The following is a 21,745-nucleotide window of genomic DNA, read 5'->3' on the forward strand; positions in this document are numbered from 1 at the left end:
TAAATCATTTTTGTGAGGCAGAGGAAATGCAGTGGGTTAAAACTCTGTCCTTGGATAAATATTTTGTATGACCTTTATGTAGGAAAATACTGTGCTAAAGTGTATGGAATCTAGAAACGTTACGGGGTGGGCCAGGAGTTGGCTGAGGAGGTGGATGTGGATCTTGCTGAAAAGGAGATATTAAATAGTGCAAGGACATTAAAGGGAATTCTTGACTGTCAGACTTCCTTAATGTGTTGCTCTTGAATCTTTTTCAAAAGATCAAAAATATTAAGTTTAAGGCCTTATTAACAACAAAAAGATACAGGAATATGAGGTAGCAGGTTATCTTGAACAAGGAGTAATTGCAGTGAGGGAAATCAGTAGTGTAAACTAATAGCTTTTATGAGATGAGGTAATGTTTTTTTAAGCTCAGTTTTCAGTTGCAAACAATAGAGAACAGTGGCAGTCTGCAGACTGAGCTGCTCATGTGTTACTCTTCTGAAAAAGGTGAGTGCTTTCTTGCACCAGGCCAGAATCTTCAGCCAGTGTCAAGGAAGTATTAGCAGTGTTAGTCTTGGCATTGAGGCAACCCTCCAGGGAATGTCACATGTGGATGGATCCTGGCCACTTGCAGACAAAAGAGGGAAGTTCCAGTCAGGCAGGCTTAGAAAGTAAAACTAGGCTGCTCTGCAGAAGACTGGACCTTAGGAAAAAGCCTATTCTGTTTATTCTAGATGAATAAAATCTTCCACGGTTAAATAAGAGTATCAGGTCAGTAAATAAATTCCAGGAAGAGAAAAGGACAGAGATAGCAGAAGAGCAAATTAGCTGTGTGTTAAATTACTGCGGAAATTAAAAGAAAGTGGTAGCACTCTGTTCAGGCTCATGCATCTTTTAGGACCAAAGGATATAGGCTGTCTGGTTGTGAATGAGTGTTTCAGGCTAAATTAGGAAAGGATGACCTCAAACAGCATGTGCAGGGCAGTGTATATTGTGTCTGAAGTAGACTGAATTTGCAAAAGCTTAGGTAGTGCTTAACTGGGAGGTGATCATTACCAGAGAGTGGGGGCAAAGCTTCTGCAGAGGACAGGGAGATATGCTTTATATTGCACTTTCCTCTGAAATTCACTTTGTACCACTTACCTTTACCAAAACCTGAAGAACTTTACATGTAGATTTACTTCTTTAGTCCAAGGTTCTAACAATTTCACTTTAACTTTTTTGCAGTTCTCAGGACAGTGAGTCTTGATCACTCCAGGTTCTAGGCAGTATTTGACATTAAAAAGTAATGAAGGGCTTTTTTCTCTTTACAATTGTTTAACTTACTAGAAATTGAATTTGACTAATTTAAATTCCCTAAATGTAGGAACTTGTTGTGGCATGGGTAGAATGTAACAAGTGTTAATTATGAGTGCTTTAAGTATTAATTTTTGTCCTATCCAACATAAGTTGTAATTGATTTGAAGACAGAGTTAAATGGAGGTGAATAGTGTGTGGTTATGAGGTGGTTGATGCAAAGCTTTTAACAGTTCAGAATAAGGATTGGTAGATATCATGAAGGTGAAATAAATGGAAAGTTCTTTTCAGGTGGAAACACACAAACTTCTTGAAAATGTTTCTTTTCAGTAAAAACTTTGAAGTTCTCAAGGTTATCTGAAGAGCCTGTGTCATAATAGCAGTGCAGGCTAGTGAAGAAAATACATAATTTTTAAAATTACACTGTAGAAAAACAGGAGCTTAATTAGGAATGCCTTAAATATTTGCCGTAATGGTTAATAGCGTTGATCAAGGAGAACTTGATCCTAATGCCAATATAGCTGAGCAGTGTTCTTGTTGGTTTTGCCCTCCTATTGCACAGGGGAGTGAAAATAGGATGTGTTGTAAAGCACTCGACACATTGTAATATTTGAATATGCTGTGGCTGTGAATTGTATTGGAATGGGTGTCAAAATTTGGAAGTGGTGACTTCCAATGACATCCTTAGTCTGCCTCACTTTACACCCAGATCCCAAAACTGTTAATTTACAAAGTAAGTTGAAGATTGTGCAGCATGAGTTGTGTGGCCATTTTTAGGTATATAGACTGCTTTAAGAAACATTTAAATTATTGTTCAATGCCAAAATTAAGGAAGTAAACATTTCTGTGAAAAACAACAAATCCCTTTATAACTGGGGATTTTAACAAGACTTGAACAATTTAAAACATTTTTTACTGAGCTTACATTTCTTGCCTGGGTGCTTGATCTAGGCACTGGGAAAAAAAACAAACCTGTGCATTTAGTACCACAGGGCAAGAACTGGAACCACATTAAAGTAATGCTGGAAATTATTTTTTTCTAGGAAATGTGATGAGGCAGAAGAGAAGTAAATAGATGTGTAGGTGGATGAGACTAGTGCTGGCTGAACAGCTGGGTTTAGGGTTGGGACACCCATGGGAACATTGCTAAGAGAGAACTCTGCTGAGCAAAATGTCATAGAGGGGAACTTGCTTGTCTTTACAGGGAAACAATGAGAAGGCTTAGCAATTCATATATGCTGGGGAAGAGGCAGGAATGCAATTGTGAGGGGATAGGGAGAGAGAAGGTGAAGGCATCTGAATTGGGATGAAAGACTGGGAGCATGGAAATTGAGAAAGGAATTTGGAGATAATGCTGTTGTGAAGAAAGAAGACCAAAAAGAATAAGAAGTGTTGAAATTCAAAGTAAAAATTAGCAGAAGAATCCACCCTCTGTGGTCTTGTTCCTGCTCCATTTATAATGAAACCTAATATTTCTGAACACCTTCTTTCATCAAAGTATCTATTCCATCCCCTGTAATTACTGCTTTTGGTCACCATATAGCTTTAGGAGCTTGTTTAGTGCTGTCAAAAGTGCACACCGTAGGTGTGCGATTAGGCTTCTGAGTTGTGCAGGTGTCATGATGACACTTAAAAGTGTTTTAACTTTCTGCTTATAAAAACCCAACCCTGGGGAAATTACTATGGTCCGTGCTAGAGATGAGCTTATTGATGTCAGGAAATGCCCATTATTTCAGAGGGCACAATCTGCTGTTTCCATGGGGCCTTCTTGTGTGCACATATGGATAATTTCTGATGGACAAATCTCAGTCTGCGTGGTGGAGGCAATGCCACTGATGGATAGAGCTGCCTGACAAGTGCATGGTGCCATGGCTTTGTGTGACAAGGAATGCATGGTTGCGTGACCCTTACCTGTCACTGGCAGTTCAGTTTCTAAGCTGGATGTTAGGCCTATGCTGTTTCAGAAAAAAGTGGGTTTTGATGAGTGCTGTGGTTTGACTATGCCAGCAGCCTGGTTGAAGGGTGGGGAGTGGGAATGTGCAGCTGGGGTAGAAGGAGGGCGCAAAGCTGCTGCTCTTAGTGGCCACACAGCCTTTACAGACCTTACAGACAGTGTGGACTCACATTGATTGTGAGATCTCAACTATTTTGTCTGAAAAATAAAAGAATTGAATTGGTTTATATTCTTACATACTGAGCAAGACTGGGGCCAGCCATAGTAATGTGGCTTATGCATTAAGTCCTTTGTTTCAAGAGATTATTTTCAAAAAAATCAAGAAGTTTTCTTAAGAAATCAGAACAAAATAAAACCAGAGGTGAATTTTTAAGGAATTTCTTCAAGAGTGAAGTGCTTGTCTTTTGCAGTTAAAATAATTTTCCTCCGAGTTTTTGTTTGTTTGGTTTGGGGTTTTTTTGTGTTGGGTTTTTTAATGTGTGCAGATTATGTCTGCTTTTAAGAGAGACATTTTGAAAAATCTTAAAGTAATAAGAAAACTTTTTTCCTTTGATTTTCTTTTTTTTTTTTAATTAAAAAAAAGGCAAACTGACCTGATTTTTGCTCTGTCCAGCAATTCTGTATATAATAATCTACAGCTAAGATGCCATACAGCTCTGCACTCACCAAATACCATCGCAGGCAAAACAGACTGAACTTGGGGATAATGACTGAATTTACTACAAACAAAACCAGAGCAGAATAAGAAGTAAAATAAATCTTAAAAACACCTTCCCACCAGTCATCCCTCCATCTCAGGCTCTACCTTTTCCCCTGCAGTGGCACAGGGAGACAGGGAATGGGGATTTTGGTCAGTTTGCCACAGGTTGTTTCTCCTACTGCTCAGGGAGAGGTGTCCTTCACCTGCTCCACAATGGGGTCCCTCCCACAGGAGACAGCTCTCCACAAATTTCTTCAATGGGCTTCCTACAGGCCACAGTTCTTCACAAATTGCTGCAATGTGGATCACTCTTCCCTGAGGTGCAGTCCTTCAGGGTCACAAGTTCTACCAGCAAACTGCTCCAGTGTGGGTTTCTCTCTTCATGGGTCTGCATGTCCCTGCCAGGAGCCTGTTCCACCCCTGGCTTCTCATCGATTCACAAACTCCTTTCAAGCATCCCTGCTCTGGCATGGGATCCTCCACAGGCTGCAGATGGATCTCTGCCTCTCTTGTGGGACTCCATAGGCTGCAGGGAGAGAGCTGCTTCACCATGATCTGCAGGGGAATCTTTGCTCTGGTGCCTCCCTGATACCAAAATCTAGCCAACAAAGCCAATACAGCAAACTCTCTATTACTTATTGACATATTTAGGATCGCAGTCTTGTTGAGGGGGTTTGTTTTTTTTGACTCGGTGTTTGGTGGCTTTTTTAAATGGAATTGATTCATAGTGTTATTTGGCAGAAGTTGGTTAATCTCTTCTCCACAATGCCATGGCATGGAGATTCTTTTTTGGTTTGGGGGAAATTATACCAGCCTTAGACTTCTGATCTCTGCTGCCTGATACCGTGTTGTACCAATTCTTCTGTGATTTCTGTCACAGGGGATGTCTAGGCAGAAAATAGGGTGGCTCAGTAGCAGCTGAGCATGTGGACACTAAGGAGCAGGTGAGAGCGGAGGCTGATGTATGGGATCTCATGGCTGGATCACAGGATCCCCCTCCTTTTTTTTTCCCCATCCTGGTGTGTACTTACTTTGTGTTTCGTTAGGTGATGTGGAAGCACAGCGTGCTGCTTTGTGGTGACAGCAGGGGCCAGAGCAGCCCCGTGTGTCTGCAGGCCATCCCTGCATGCTGCTGCTCCGGGGAAGGGCATGGCTCCCACTGTGGGCAAGAGAGGGGTGACCTGCTTACAGTGAATCTGCTGCACTCACATCAAGGGCTGGAATACATGTCTGTTCATATTAGAAAATTTCATGTGCCTAAAGTGTTTTGGAAAGAAACCCAAACCTTTATCAGAATAAAGGTCTTATCACTGAAAAACTTTGAACTGATGAATTAGTAGCTCTTTTTATTCATGGGTTACATGAGGAAAAAAAGCAAAACCAAATTAGTTTCAATTAATTGTATCTTAAAATGTATAAGTGTTGCAGATTTCACTTATAAACTTTTCTTTTTTTCAGAAACAAGACACTGGACAGATTTTATTGGATATGACCTATAACCAGCTGGGTGTGACAGAGAAGGAATATTTTGGTTTACAGCAAAATGAGACTTCAGTGGATTCACCTGTAAGTATAGTAAATAATAATGTGTGTGCATGAATATGTGTGTATAAATATATACACATGTATGTATACACATATTCATGCACACACATGCACATAAACAGTATTTCTTTGTAAATATTTTTAATCTATCTAATAGTTTTTCATTTCACAGCGATGGCTTGAACCAAGCAAACCTATTAGAAAACAGTTAAAAGGTAAGACTTATTTTTATCTTGATTGTAACTCTGCAGTTCTGTTTTTCTATGTTGTTATGGCTAGAAGAAATGCATATTGCCCAGATGGTGGATTTTTCTTCAATAGCAAGTCTTATGTCTGCCAGTCTTTTCAGCAGATCCTTCTACTTCTCCTTACTCCTGAGTGGAAATAAGACCTGTTAGATCATTAACTTTGATGCTATAATAGCAGCTAAACCTGGTTTCTGAGCAGTGTTAGAAATGCTTAGATGGCCAAGAAAGCAGTAGTCATATTGTGGTGCCAGTGAATTCCTCCTGAGAGGGAAGCAAAGGAATAGGGTTTTGATTGAGGGAGGAATAGCCAAGTTCGTGTGTAGGTTCTGACAATTTCTTGTCTCACATACAATAAGAACCCCCAAATTTGTGCATTTTTATTAAAAAACAACCGACCAAAAAAACCAACACCCCACACTTCCAGGTTCATCTGTTGTTCTAGTACGTCTTGTTTTATACAGCTTTGGGTAACACAGAATGCCTAGCAAGGCCAGCCAGCATAACCCTGGCCAGAGAGCAGCTTAGGAGTGGCACTGAGTGGCACTGTCCCAGTTTGTGCTGTGACACTTGAGATATGTTTCTCAGCACTCTCATTTCTACCTTGTGCTACAGATGATACATTTTTTTTTTTCAATTCATATACAAAAGTAGCATGTTGGACTTCTGTAATTGAATGTGTTTATATATTAGATAGAACTGAGCATTATCCCAACTGAGACACCTTAAATATATTTAGTGCTTTTCTCTCTTCTAGTACTTAGGAGGCAAAGGAAGCTCAATAATGCCTTTTATGCAAAGTAGCATATGCTAAGTACTTCAAATGAAAACATTACTACATTTGAGAGTATTTTCTTCTCAAAGTTGATGTAGTTGGTGTTGGGGCATCAGGAGAGACTTTGCATAGTTTCTTTGAGTTTCATGAAAAAAATACATGAGATTTCTATGTGGTTGTTCATGTAATTTTTCTGTAAATATAGAAATGAAAATATTACACTCTTTCAATTTTAAACAAAATATTGATTTGCTCTTCTAAAATATTGCAGGAGGTTTTCCCTGCACGCTTCATTTTCGTGTAAGGTTTTTTATACCTGATCCTAACACACTTCAGCAAGAACAAACCAGGTAACTTGTGTTTGGCGTTTGCTTTCTTGAACTAAGAATGTGTCTTGCCCATGTCTGCAGCTTGGCAAATTATGCTTTATGACATAGATAACTTTCTGTTACTCTTGGTATTGAATGCATTTGGAATGGAGGGCTTAATGCCATGCTCACAATGAGTAGTTTCTGATATACACAGCTTACAACTCAGATACAGCTGGAGTGTAAGTTAGTACAAAGATACAGGTGTTAAAAGTACATTTATTTGCATCTTGAATTTTTTTTTGAGTCTGCATGCCCTAGGTCTATCTATCTTAGGAGTTTTGTATCAACACTGAGTCAGTTTTGAACATGTGTAATAGATTTAATGCTGAGGGTGTGGGAGGGTGGGGTTTATTTTTTTTGGGGAAGAACAGATAACAGTTCTTGTTTTCTCGTTTGCCCATTACTTGTAGCATGCAAAGATGTATAATGCTTCAGTTTACAGTAGACTTCTGAAGTTTTATTTTTAAACCCTTCTCTAAGTTTATGGGGTGATGGGGTACATGAATTGTAAGCAGTTTTCAATTAGTTTGTCACAAGATTTTAATTGAATACTTGTTTTGTTCAGTGCCTGTAATTTGGAGTTTAGAATTTGAAGGCACACATTAATCTGACCATTAATCTGACATTTCTGTAGCATTTTCATTGCTTATTAATTTCAGCGACTTGGGAATATAAATAGTACAATATGTGAAATTATATTTCTTATAGAAAATTTAGCTTTTGGCCTGTTTTGGTATTTGTTAATCATGTTTTAAGCTGTTCTGCAGTTTAAAACTGAAATTATTCAATGATCTGCTCTCTAAGGTTCTTCACATGCCCACTTTTCAGTATCACTATAAACTGACATTGTCAAACACACTAATAAGAGGAAGACTGGTCTTGGAGAATTGTTTAAGAGCTTTTTGTTAGCATATGGTGCTAGAAAAATGTCTCATCCTCCACTGAGTAGCTCCAAGATAGACTCTCACAGTCAAACCTTGATTGAGATTTGGGGTGTTTTTTCTTCTTTTGAAAAATAAGATGGGAGAGTGCTGGAGAGGGAAAGGTAGTCTCAACAGCTGGGTGTTGCCTACATTGTTTTCTCCACATGTGACTTTACTCCAGAAAAATGGGCATAGCTTTTCATGGGAGGCCAACAGCCTGATGTGGTAATGCTGAGCATTCAAGTCACAAGTGAGCTGCTACGAGTTCTGCTCTAGCAGTAGAAATTTGGATAATCCTCCAAATCAACATGGGCCAAGTGGGTGTCCTTTGCTTGAAATTTTGTTTTTCTTTTCCCATCTTTTTTAATAGGAAGAATGATTCTATGAGATAAGGAAAGACTATGGAATACGATGTGGTTTAAAGCATTCAATCACTACAGTGTTGTACCCTATTAAAAAAATAATAAAAATCTGTCTTCTGAACAGGAATTACTGGGCTGCTCTATTATAAAATTTTTTTTTTTTTAATTTGCATTCAAAACGAGTATTCCAGGAAGAGAAAGAGCCCATTTCAGTGGTGATTTGGTTTTTGTAGTGTTAATTGTGGCATTAATACCGTGGCCCTGGAATTGCAGTAGAGATGGCCAAAGATCCTTAAAAATGTTGTGAGAGTAAGTGGGTGTATGATTGCGTATTTGCAAATGCCACTAATATTTGTTCATCTGTTTGTATAGCTTGCTGGGAAATCTAATGAAGTAAAACTAATATATGTAGCTATTTAAGTCATACCATTTAAAAATAAATGCACATTTGTTTCTTTTCCAAAAAAATGTTTTCTAGGCATTTATTCTTTCTGCAGTTGAAGATTGATATTGCAGAAGGAAGGTAATAAGAATCTTCACTTTCTCTATAATTATTTTAAAAATAAAATTTAAAAGCCTTTGACCTGAGGATATTGTTGCTGTAAAATTATCCCAGTTATCCCATAAATATGCCTTGTGAGACATTGCTTTAAAGGAAATTGACATTGCTAGGAAATGTTACAAATTTTCTCATAGCTCACTTGTTAAGAACAATTTAGAAGTCTCTTGTGAATGAGCTATAGGAGATGCTATGTGTCAACAAGCTCAACATCAGCCACAGAGGTATTTATGCAAGGCTTGGTGTGCCAGGCATGGAATTCCAAACCTGGGGACAACTACCTAGTGCAGTAATCAGGAGTAGCAACGGGCAGTTCATGCTATAATTTCTCATTATTTCAGGGTTGTATTACCTATACAGTGGGCATATACCCAGTAGTTTATTTGGCTGTGATTTCTCTGTGTTTGTACATTAAAAAAAAAACTGAAAAGGAAAACATGGTCCAAGTATTTGGTGCCAAATGTCAGTTGCCTACAGGTGTTGGCTTTTTTCTTTTATAGAGTCAGTTTTGGTCATACGATCAGAGCTGTCTTTGTGCTTGGCATTTGGGTAATTTTAGTGTTTGCGTCTAGTTTTAAATACACCAGAATGCAGCGATTAAAATAATGTCCAGAGCCCCATAAAAGTCTTTTCTCCTTTTTCTTTCCTGACTAAGCATCCAGAAAGAGTTTGAGTATGTCCTTTTCCAATTAGTTCCTTCCATTCACTTAAGGGACTCTTTAATATCTGGTTGTACTGTGCTTTAACAATCAAACTTAGTAAGAAAAAATCAGATACTCTTTTGAAGATAAATTAGTCTGTGCATACTGAACTAATTGTGAGACAGTTTCAATAAGACATACATACTGCCTATGATTAAATAAAATTATTTCCTCTCATTTCCAGGTTGTCATGCCCCATTAGTTCTGCTGTTGTCTTGGCATCGTATGCAGTACAATGTAAGTAATTACCAACCGTTATTTTGTTAATAAACTGATTTGACCAACTACTTTCTTGGCTGTTTGGCACTGAAAAGTCAGGAAAGATTTCTTTCCTTGTCTATTTATGCGAAGTATTTGGTATGCAGGTGAAGGTTATTAAAGCAGCCTGCAGAGACAAATAAAAATAGAAAAAGAATACTTTTTAGACCTGTAAAAAAAAAGTTGATACAAGAATAATGTTACTATTTATGTGTGCTTCTGACTGCTGACAAAAAAATCAGGTTTGCATTGTCAGTGGAAACAAAACTGTAAAACTTACTGTGTGTTACAGTAGCTAGGGGAAAGCATTCCAAGGGAATAAGTGGTCATCTAGAGAACACATAAGAGGAAGGTAAACTCATGGTTAAGAAACTACAGTATTCTTACACAATGTTTGTTTCATGGAATTTGGTTTGTTAGTTATGTAAAACTGGCCCTTTGCAACACATTTAAGGTGACTTTACATATAAGAACTTACATCCTTCTCATCTGCCTTCAGCTGGCTAAAAAAATCAAATGATGATACTAGAAAAACATCTTCTGTAGGAAAACCAAATTGGAGTCTGACAATGCCTCACAAGCATCTTCAACAGATAGTGGAAAACAGCTGGAGGAAGACCTTTCTCATTAAACAAATAAAGAAAAAAAAAAAAACAGGTTGGGGGTTTACTGGCGTTTGCATATTTGTTAAAATAGTCAGGGGAAAATAAGCGAGAATAGTTGTGTAATTATTTGGCTGAATCTCATTTCTTTTATGGAAAGACTAACAAGGCCCACAGAAACAATTGTGGTAATATCTGTTTGAAATAAGAACTAAGCTAAAATAATTAAAGTGTGGTTTTCAAAGAGGAATGTGATAAACTCTTAGTATCTGTTGAAACCCTAAGAGTCTATGAAACATTTGCTTTTAAGTTTAAGCATATCATATGTTGCACCCTTTTATAAAATGAAACTGTAATCAGATTCAAGCTTCAGTAAGAACAGCTGAAATTTTCCAAATTTCCCATAGCCCCAGTTTTGGTGCCAAATGAAATGCATCCTGCTCTGTTGTTTCTGAGGCTCAGTAAGGGCACTTGAAGACTGAAACACTCTGCACCATTAGGATTGCTAAATGAATTGGTGATCCAATTCTGCTAAAGCTCAAAAATAAAGAATGCAAAGGTTTTATGAAAAGGGAAATTAATCATGTCATATCTAGTGTATCCCAAAGTTGTTTCTGCTTCCCCTTCAGTTTTACAACTGTTCCCTTTTTAGTACTTAGTCTAGGATAACTGCTAATGCAGTCATCTGTACTAAAGGAGAATGATAGAAGGATGGTGAAGATTGTCAAAGGGTGCTAGTGTGTTTTAATCATCGTCTTTCATGGTGGATTCTGGGTTTTCCTTGAGCTATTTATCTGTTTTTTCTAACTTCTGACAGTGCTTCTTTTACCAAGTGGTGGGGATTTTTTTTTTCTGTTTCTTTTTCTTTTTTAATTGAAAAAGCACAGCACAAAAAACCCCAAACCCAAAAGTAACTACTTTTTTGCTATCTGATTTCCTTTCTGTTGCTGTTTGTGTGATACTGATATTTATTCTCTGCATTGGTAAGGAATGAAATGTTTAAGAGAAAGACATATTCCCTTAAGTTTTTTTTTTTTTTTTTGCTTTTACCTGAAGATGATGGTATAGGAAAGAGATTTTTGAAATCAAGGGGTTTGGTCTCCTTACTGAGTCATGTTTTCTGTGATTCCTGTCAATTGGAATTGTTTTAAGTAGTTTTCTATTAGCATTTTAATTTCTAATCATACTTAGTAAGGAAAGTTCTTGGTATGAGGTCGCTGCTTATGAGAAATCCATTGTTTCAGGTTGCCATGAATCTGTTCTACCTGAGCTGTTTACTGCCACTTCTTGGTGGCTTTCAGGCTGCTCTCTCCTTCTGTAGCTCCCCTTGCATGCAGAAGGGGAAATCCTTGTTGTCTGACAACCTTGTGGGTTGTTTATTTAAAAGGTGTAGCAGTTGTTGCTGATGGGAGGGCTGAAGCAGATCACTTTCACAGTGTATGAAGTCTGGTGTTTGATATTTCTGCTCTTGCTTCTTAACTAAATTTTTTCCATGTGCTAGCGCTATGGTTGGCCTTCAGAGGCTTTGTCTGAGTTTTGCAAGGGGACAGTTTTTGGTGATGTCTTCTGGGATGCTGCTTCTCTGTAGTGCCCTGTGTGCAGGCATTTGGTTCTGAAATAAAGCTCTGACGTGTCCCTCTGCCCTGCTGCAGCACACCCTGTGTTGCTTGGTGGGGCTAAGTTACAGGGGAATGCAAGTGGGTGTGAATACTGTGTCTGAAGAACATGTGACTGAACCTGATTAGGAACATACTTCAGCCACTTCAAGAATAAGTTGTTAGTGTATCAGGAATGTACTTTGTGACAAAACACAAAGTCACAGAGGATTTTGAAATATTTTTTCTTTAAGAAGAACTTGTTAAGGTGCATTTCAAATAATTTCATCATTGTGAAGTTGGAAGGATACACTCATACTGAAAAATCTTGATTAGTCATGTGTTTTTACTAGTGCAAAATGGGAATGTTGTACTGTCTGTAAAACCAAATAAGGAAACCTATACAGTACGACTATTCCTTTTTTAAAATTTCAAATGGTGATTTAGCACCACTTGTTTTCTATCACTTCATGTAGCAAATTGCCGTTTCCAGGCCATTGTTTAAATGCCCAGCTACTGGTATATAAGAAATCCCATGGGATTTGTGAGAATATGCTCTTATGTTAATAAATCCATTGCTAACTTGGGACTTGAATCTGAAGCACAGCAATAAAGCTAGCCAAGATGTTATGAATGCTTCTAAGGTTGTTTTTTCCTGAGCATCAGTTGTTCTTGTCTCCTGCAGTACTGCTCCTCTCAGCCCTGCTTTGAGACCCAGGAATCATCTCCAGCACACTGCTATCTGTCTTTGGGACTTTGTTCAGAAAGGGGTTGGCTGGTTGCTAGGAATTCAAATGGACTTTAACCTCTTGTAAGGAAAGGAGGGCTAGTGATGATGATGCATCAAGGAAAGCTGAGCTTGGTGTGAAAGTCTCTCAGGAACTGGGGATAAGAGTGTTAGAATTTTGGGAATGCCAGAAGATTGGTGTCCCAGAGATCGAGGTGGGCTGTGAGGCTTAGAGAAACATCAACACCACTGTGAGGCCTGACTCTTTTTTCTGACTTGCCATCTTTTTGCCTGACTTTATAAAAATTAGGTTGACCCCTCAGACTTCCTAGTTTATGGAAACCTTTCTCTTTTCATGGTTAGCATTTGGGGATTTTTCTGTGTGTGCTCCCCACCATGCTTTCTTGAAGTGAAATAGTGCTCATAAGCACATCTCATAAAAGCTGAAAGATTTGCTTACAGATCAGCCAGGTTTCTGCTTCTTTCCAGGGCACCTTTAACCCTTAGAATCAAAATCAGACTGGATTAGTAGAGAGAATTTTGAGCTGAATTTCCAGTGTTTGAAATGACTTACTAGATGGGTTGGGTAGTCTGAGGGTTGTGTGCATGTCACATCTCTTCTTCTGAAGCCTGCATCAGTGCTGTTAAGCCAGAGGTACCTTTTATCATATCTTATAGTACCTGTCGTCAGCAGTGCCAGTGTTATCTGTGTGAGGTTCATAACGCTCCCAGTACAAGAATCAGCTTGGAGAGGTTAATTGAAAAACATTCCCATTTCCTTCCATATGGTTCATTGAATCGGAATTCTAGATTGCTGCTCCTGAGCTTGCTAGCATCTCTGTACAACAGATCATCTAAGAGTGTCCTGGTTGTTTATGTACAGCAACTTTCCAGCTCTTTTAGGCTGGTTTTCCTTAGTTATATTTTACAGTTGTGTTAGGCAATACAGAAGCCACTTCAGGAGATCATTGCTTCAAGTATTGTTTGTGATGGTCTTCCATTAAGCCACAAATAATTTTTTGAACTGTAACACTTCAAAACAAGGTACAGTCTCCAGAGTGGAGAACCCCAGATTGGGATTCTGGCCAGGGTTGTAGCTGAAGGAGCTGACTTTCTGCAGTGCCTCTTAGATTTGATACTACTATTCTTCTGTATTTTTAAGTTGGATGAACTTATTAAATATGTTTGTGTAACATAACTAAAAAGGGGGAAAGAAGAGTTTCTCAAGGTCAAGGTCCATGTAATACAGTATTACACTCATGGTAACAGCCTCGAGTTGCACCAGGCAAGGTTTAGTTTCTGTATTAGCAAACATATCTTCACCAAAAGGGTTGTCAGGCTTTGGAAGAGGCTGTCCAGGTAAGTGGTGAAGTCATCATTCCAGGAGGTATTTAAAAAATGTGTAGATGTGGCACAGAGGGGTATGGTTTAGCGTGGGCTTGTCAGTGCTGGGTTGAGGGTTGGGCTCAATGGTCTTAGAGGTCTTGTCCAACCTAAATGACTTTGTGATTCTCAAATGAGTAGTGAATGCTGAGAAACAACATATATGGCAGAGGATCAGATGCATTAATTTGGTAAAGCCTTACAATGTTTTGGGAGTGTTGGTAACTATTCCTTTAAGTCTTTTATCCCAATACCTCCTCAAAATGAATACTCTTTGTACTTTGGGTTATACTTTGCTTTTCTCAGTAATTTTTTTGATTGTGTCTGTATGGTTTCTGAAGTACATGTTGTATTTGAGATGCAGAAACAGCAAATCAGTATAATTTATAGTTTTTGATTTGTTTCTTCCTGTTCCTTGTGACTATTGCTTTGTGTTGTTGTTTGACTGTGTCTGGGTTTTGAGCTGCTGATTTTTATTTTTTAGTTCTTTTAATAAAAGGCATTACAATGACTGGCTCATTTTTCATTCTGGAGTGGTAAATAACTTGGAGACTACCATTGTGCATGCATAGTTTTCTTTATTTTTCCTCTACAAATGTTCCTTTGTTTTTATTAATGCCTAATTTCTCATTCTGCCTTACCACAAAATGGCCAGCTGTTGTAAGTGGTCATAAGCAGCTATTTACAGTCATGCCTAGGCTGAACATTTTGTAAGGGCTCTTGAGTGTGAAGCATTATTTCCTTTTACAAAACAAATTAGTTTTAACTCACATGGTAGCTAGTTCTACTTGTCCTGTAGGGCATCACAATTACTTAGGGACTGAGTGGGTTAGTGTTCATGTTCGCATCCTTATTTGGATACGGGTTCCACTTGTTGAAACACCTTTCCTTCTCTAACATTCACTTCTGAGGGTTTTGGTCCTTTTAGGAATTTCTCTCTGAAAACCATTTTCAACATGGTGTCATTTTGCTCATTCTAATGTACTGTTTTAGTCTGTCTGTAGTAAGTGGCTGCATTTTTATGTTGGTTCTTTGAAACTGAATTCTGCTGTAGCAGATTGTTTTTTGATTCCAGAAACATTTTAATACTTGAATAATTTTTAGTTACTGTTGAGAAACATTTTATGCTAGAAAGTTCATCTTTCTTTTGTTCTCTTTTTGTTCATTGCCAAGAAGCAATCACTTAAAATTTCTAAACTGATTAAACTCTATAGATTAAGTATTTTTTTCTTTTTGTACCTCAGTTTTCATATGAAGATAAATTAACCTTTAGCTTTTAATACTACTTTTCACCCTCATCTCAAGAATGTGAGTCATTATTGCTGTCCTGATTTGGAGGCCAGTCATATGATCCTAACTACGTTTTAATCCCAGACTGCAGTTTTGTACGTGAGGATTTTTACAATTTATGTGCAAGACTCTTCCTATGGTTTGTTTATTCTGTTGCCTTGTGAACTTGATCTTTATATGTAGTTATCCTTTTTTTTAAAACAGGCAACTCAGTTCACTTTTGTGCTTTATTCATTTGACCTACAATATTAAAATTGCTATAAAGTTACAAATTCAATATGAACCTGCTTGATTCTTTTCTGATACACTTCTCAGGTCTGTAGAAAATTGATATTTAACCAGTTTCTAAATACTAGTTTTTGTAGGCATTCTTTTGGGTAAATTTGCCCAAATGACCTATACCTCATCATGGTTAGCCAATGAGCCATTTATACATTTCCCTTCTTGTATTTGAAGTTACTTGAAATGCCCATGTGTAGAATTAAGTTCTGGTGCTATTACTTTGTGTGCAATTATTTTTCTAATTATTTACAAGCAAAGTCTGTGGAATTGGAGAACAATGTCATCTGCACCTTGAAGGATATCTGAACAAATTACTTTTGAAAAAAGTATGAAGAATTTATGGCTTGTTTAGGCTTCAATAAGACATAGACAGATCCTATACTCTGTAAACTTGTATGATTTCAAGACTTGTGTTTCAAGTACTTATAAGCCCTTATTTTGTTGAAAGTTTGTATGACTAGTGTTTCAGCATGTCAGCATGGCTACTTGGCTATTGAACTCTTCTTTTCCTAGAAATTTAAAAATAAATATCCTGTTTTTATGAATATGACCTTCTAAATTAATGGTCCATCACATTCCTTCCTTTAAAGCTTTTCATATTAGATATCTAACTGTAAAATATAATATTCTGATATTCAAATATAAGGGGTTTCTTTGTTTTTTGACTCATCCTTGGTTCCAATTTCTCTCACTTTGCTCTGTATTCTTTGCCATTTATAATAAATTAAGGAGCAACAATAGTCTAGAATGGAGAAAGGTTAAAATATTATTATTTTTATACTCTATTGAGTTAGTATCTGCTGACTCGTGATCAGAGCAGAAACTATGTCAGGAGAAACTCAGAAATAGGTCTTTAATATTTCTTACCCTTCTTCTCTCTGCTGGAGAAATCCAGTAAAGAGATAGAAGCATCATGGGGTATTATTCCTGCCGATGTCTTGATATGTCCTAACTTTTTTCCCTACTTGGATAATTAAATCTTACACAAGATCATTAGTCTTGCAAGATGTTTCTCTTCTACTGTAACAGCTGGCTAGGGAGTTGGAGAAGCTAAATTGCTCCCCTTGTTGGCATGGCCTCGGGTAGCTAGTAGCAAGAGGGAAAAAACTCAGTGTAGCCTATTTAGAAGATTAGAAAGAAGACTACCTCATAATGTATGGAGGAGTAACAGTTGTCCCTTTTAGAGAAGGTAAAATTACAGTAAAAATATATTTTCCTATTGCAAAGAAAATTGAAATAGAAAACTGTGTTATCTTATTCCTGACAATCTGGTCTTTTCCCATTGGCAAGATTGGAATTCAAGCTGGCTGCAGCAAACCTTAAAGATGTAGATTGTTTCATAGAAAAGATTGGTTGTGTTAATGACTAGTAAAGGAAAGGATCCTCAATCAACTACTGTAATTGTGAAATTGTGGGTTTTATTTTACACTGTTTTTAGCATACTATTTCTTTCTAAAAGTTTCAAATTTTCAGTTTTGTTGTTGTTGCCTTAGACTTAGCATTGTCAGGCTTGGACTTTTGTCAATATATGGATATTCCTAAAAATCATTTCAGTTTCTTAGGATACTTCTGCATTGTCTGCCTTGGTTGATTTGGTGGTTTTTTGTTTTGTTTTTATTCATTCTTGGTTTTTTGTTTTTCTTCAGATAAATTTTACAGTAATGTTCGAATATGTGCTTTGGCTCTCATGGAAAATATGTAGTCTTTTGCCTGCCACTTGCTAATTAATTTCAAGTTTAGGCTAACTTTTAAAGGAAAGAACTAAGCATGCAAGACTTTCTGCATTTAAAGTAAATCAGTTTCTCTTTCTTGTTCCCTTTTTTATTTAAATATTTCTTTTGATGCAGACAATTATGTGTGCAACTATGTTAGCTTTTGACTGCATTTCCCTGGGAATTGTATCGTACCATTGTAGTGCCATTTTCTGGACCATATAAATCATGCAGTTTGAATATACATATAAGTGGCAAATATTAGTTATCGGCTGCATTGCAGATCCTGCATAATTACTAGGTGTAAGCTATTTCTCATGTGCTCCTCATGCCACTCAACTTGAATCACTTAAATATCTCTTTCATACTTTTAAAAAAAAATTTCTGGAAAATAGTGTTAATATTATTAGTATACTAGTATATATATTAGTATATTAGTATACATATTAGTATATTAGTGTATCCTAAAAGTGTGTTCTTGAACTTTGATTTAGTTGAGGAGCTTTCGATGCTGAATTGTTTGCAGCCTATCCGTTACTTTCTTTTGTGTTAATTTGCAAATCATTCCAATAACTTCTGGGAAACTTTAAGGCTTTATAATCACTATTCTGTACTCTTTATGAAAAAGAAGGTTAATACAGCTTGTAGTTATTTACTTTTTGTAGCAGCTTGGTAATGTTATGTATCAATCAGCAGTTATTTCACATTTTCTGTTAAGTAATTCACAGCTAAATTTCTAGGACAGGGATATAGTTGGTAGTAGAGTGATTTCCACCTGAATTTGGAAGGAGTGGATGCTTTTTAAATGACAGGTCTTGTTGAAGACTTCTAACGTGTTCTAGTCAAGTAAATGTGTCAAATTTATTTAATTTGCCATCTCTTACTGGAGTAGTTTGGTGTTCTCTGATGTTACAGTGCTGCACGTCTGTGTCAGCACAGCACATGACATCTGTCTGGTGCATTACGGGTTGTGATGCAAAAGTGAGGCTACATAAGTAACTAAATAAAGTACTGAGTCATTCAGTGCCTGAGATTATAGTTATGGTAAGTGTATTTTGAAAAAAAAATCTTACCTTGCTGAGGTCATACAGTTCCCGATGTTCGACACTTCTTGTCTGTTGGGAAATAATTGGTAATTTCTGCATTTTCCTGTATGTGTTTTAATGAGAAGGAATTTCTTCTAAACAAAAATCCAATTAACTATTAAAACTATATATGTGGTTTTTGTTTCTTAACAGCACAACTTGGAGACTATAATGCTTCAGTGCATTGTTCAGGATATCTTTCAAATTACAACTTTATACCGGAGCAGAACAAAGATTTTCTTACCAAAGTAGAAACACTACATGAGCAACACAGGTAATGTGAACTTTTAGTTCTCTCTCACTTCTTGAGTTTAAAAAAAAAAAAATAACAGATGTCAAAAGGAATACTCAAGTTCTTAGTAGTTTCATTACAACAGCCAGTTTATTTCATATATCTTCTGTTAAATTAAATACTTGGGTTCATCATAGAGATTCTAGATTAATTATATTCAGAGTATGATGCTAATGTGTTGAAACATTTTAATAAATTTCTGGTTATAACCTCCAGGAAATTAGTTAGCCTTAAATTTTATTAAAGGCAACAATCTAGAACACTACACTAGATGTTTGAGGAATTTGCAGCATGAAGAACATTTGAATAATTTTTCAAATTCTACAGATTTTTTTTTTGTCTATATCTGTGGAAAAAAGCTCCAAGAAATGCCATAACGATAAAACACTTCAATTAACTTTGTGCTTTCACTCCCCTCTCCTGAGTGTAATACAAAGGCTGCAACAGATTATTCCAGTCAGTGAACTGCTAATTATTTTTTCTGACCCTGCTGATTTGTCTCTTGTAAGACTGCAGCTTTGGAATTAGTGGTGTTGATCAGATACTTGCAAGCTGAATGCAAATATACCAATCTAAGAAATTGTCTGTGAGCAAATGAAATCCAAATCTCTGTAGACTTGTTTTCTCTGTCTGTATCTTGACTGCAGCAGAGCTAATTGCCCGCTCTCTTAGTTTCTTTGATTTATACCCTGAAATATTTCCATTTTCATGTCTTCCTAATGTCCCTCAGCTGTTTTTTTCTCATCTTTCAATACTCTTACTTTTCCCTCTGGTTTTTTTACTGCTAGTGGGTGTAGTGAGTAGTTCTGAACTTCACGTGTGCTCCCTGTCCATCCAGAGCAGGCTTTGTCATTTATGAGGCAAAAGAAGATAACCGCTGAACTCTTAACTCCAGCTGTCCTTTCTGTTGGAGATACTAATCTGGGCTGCTTTCCTAACAGTTCGTGCTCAGGCACACAACAGCTGATGCTTCTACTCCTTAATTTGCAGTTTCCAGTAGGCTCACTAGTTTTTGAGGGGGACTTTTAGACAGGAATGAGTAAACCTGCTTGTCTTGAGGAAGGAGTCACCTTGGAGACCACTGAGGGAAGTTTCTGAAGAGTCTTGGATTGGCTGGGTTGAGCTCATCTATTTAGTGCTGTGGTAGTAAGAGATATAAAACTGGTTATGTTCTGCAGAGGAAGGATCAGATGTTAGCATTGGTCCAGACTGAGGTGTGGTGGGATCGGTTGGAAAGACTGCTTTCTTGTCTGTGTCCTTTCAGTGACATCAATGCTTTCATTGAGTGTCTTTGGTGGAGTGAAGCCTTGATGGTTGAGAAGTTTAACTTCCATATTGGAATTAACAGAGATGTTGGTTATTGAAAGCCTGAATAAAAATATTAATTGATTGGACTGGAAAAAAATGTTTCTTTATTGTTTTAACACCTCTTTTGAAACTTAACTCTTAAGGCCAATTTACGTCAGAGTGCAGGGAGAGGCAGACAAATTATTGTATATTCTGGCAGTATTTCTTGCATACTCCTTTGGCATTCATATGTCTCAGACATGAATTTGACTAGATCAGTGCCAAGAACATACTTCACAAGAATGGTTCTGGTGTTCATCAGAGCTGCTGGGAAGGAAAGATGGAAAGGAAGAGTTTACTTTTTTACCCCTTGAGAGAACATCGTTGCTTTGGAATGAGATTTCTGCTAATCTGGAATAAAAAATATTGCTGTAAACCATATAGGTTATCTGTAAATAATTGTAGCTTTGAAATTGGAATTCTTGTATTATACAGGGTTTCAACACCAACCCTATAAACATCTATCATTTTTTCATTCTTTAGTGTCCATCCTTTGGGAAACTTTCACAAAGCAAAATAAAAAGGCTTGAATTGCTGAAATACAGGCTTGAGAAGTTGTGTTATGTATTGTAACTCAGTGCAAGGTTTTTGTTTCCTAGGTCTTATGTTGCTTTTCAAAATCTGAGGAAGTTCATGTCACACTGTTCAGTGGACAGTATGTAGCTGTTAAGAAAGCAGCTATTGTCATGTTGAACTGGTATAGTTTCAGAAATTTTCCTTTTGTGTTCATCTCTAAATCCATTGGGGGATTTTTTCTGTATATAGTTGGTTCTAACGTGGTTTTCCTGCTGTGTTTTGCGTAGTAAAATAAGCAGCCTGAGATCTTAGGATGCAGATATTGTCCAAATTGTTCAGGTTTTCATAGTGCTTGCTAGATTCTGCCATCAGTTTGAAGAGAAGGATGCATTTGTAACTAAATAGGATGCTTACATTCCAGGTGAGGTTTGCTAGTCCTTGGGTATCAACAACTAAAAAAATTGGAACATCAAGAGCAGTTTCCTCTTGCCTGTTTATCTCACTGAATAATTACCATCTGCTTAGGGACCTGAAGGTTTCGTTTCACCTCTAATTGAGTAGGAGGGTGTAACAATAACGAGTAAAAAACCTAAGTGTGTTCTGAGATACTTGTTGGCCCTTCAAGACACAAGACATGACTGGTCTGATGTAGGTGGAGTATACAAATTGAGAATTAAAATTTGCAGGCATATCTTGTTAGTGTGCAGCAGACCTTCTGAACAAAGTACTTGATCAAATTATTTAAAATGACAGTAGTGTACTCCTGCAAATGTATTCAGCATCCTTTTAACCAAATGGGCATTTCACATTGGTTTGCTTCTATAATTTTCTCACACACTGAAAGATATAGGGTCTATAAAGTTTTTCAGAATCAAGGTAACAATAATCAGTATACATATAGATCTGAGAAACCAGTTTAGCTCAGGATTGTGACAAACAGCAGTTTTCTTCATCGTTGCTCTCTTTTTTCCTGATATTATGCAATCCTCAAGCCACACTGGCTGTGGCTTTCATGTTCAAAGTAGCTTTCAGTTTTCTGCAGCATGATGTAATATTTCCTAGAGTGGCTCTTTCAGGGCGTTGTGTTTTGACGGCTTTGCATTTAAAAAGAAGGATATTAATTGGAAGCAACAGATGCTGGAGTTCTTAAGATAACGCAATGTTACGTCAACTTTTTGCAGGTTGTACCTAAATTGCATTTGATTAATGTAATTTTATGCGTGTTGTTTTGGAAGCTTACCTA

At 37.2% G+C, this 21,745-nt stretch overlaps 1 protein-coding gene across 1 annotated transcript in view; it reads left to right on the plus strand.

Moving 5' to 3' along the window:
• Positions 1 to 21,745, plus strand: part of PTPN3 (protein tyrosine phosphatase non-receptor type 3) — a 117,052-nt gene that overhangs the window by 35,462 nt on the left and 59,845 nt on the right. Inside the window, exons 3-8 of the mRNA XM_041483168.1 lie at positions 5,391 to 5,498; positions 5,650 to 5,692; positions 6,769 to 6,847; positions 8,632 to 8,676; positions 9,598 to 9,650; positions 18,501 to 18,621. Of these exons, the coding sequence (XP_041339102.1) occupies positions 5,391 to 5,498; positions 5,650 to 5,692; positions 6,769 to 6,847; positions 8,632 to 8,676; positions 9,598 to 9,650; positions 18,501 to 18,621 (449 nt within the window). The remainder of the gene's footprint in view (positions 1 to 5,390; positions 5,499 to 5,649; positions 5,693 to 6,768; positions 6,848 to 8,631; positions 8,677 to 9,597; positions 9,651 to 18,500; positions 18,622 to 21,745) is intronic.

The sequence above is a fragment of the Pyrgilauda ruficollis genome, unplaced genomic scaffold (genome assembly GCF_017590135.1).
Source record: "Pyrgilauda ruficollis isolate IOZ18807 unplaced genomic scaffold, ASM1759013v1 scaffold116, whole genome shotgun sequence".
NCBI classification, from domain to species: Eukaryota; Metazoa; Chordata; class Aves; order Passeriformes; family Passeridae; genus Pyrgilauda; species Pyrgilauda ruficollis.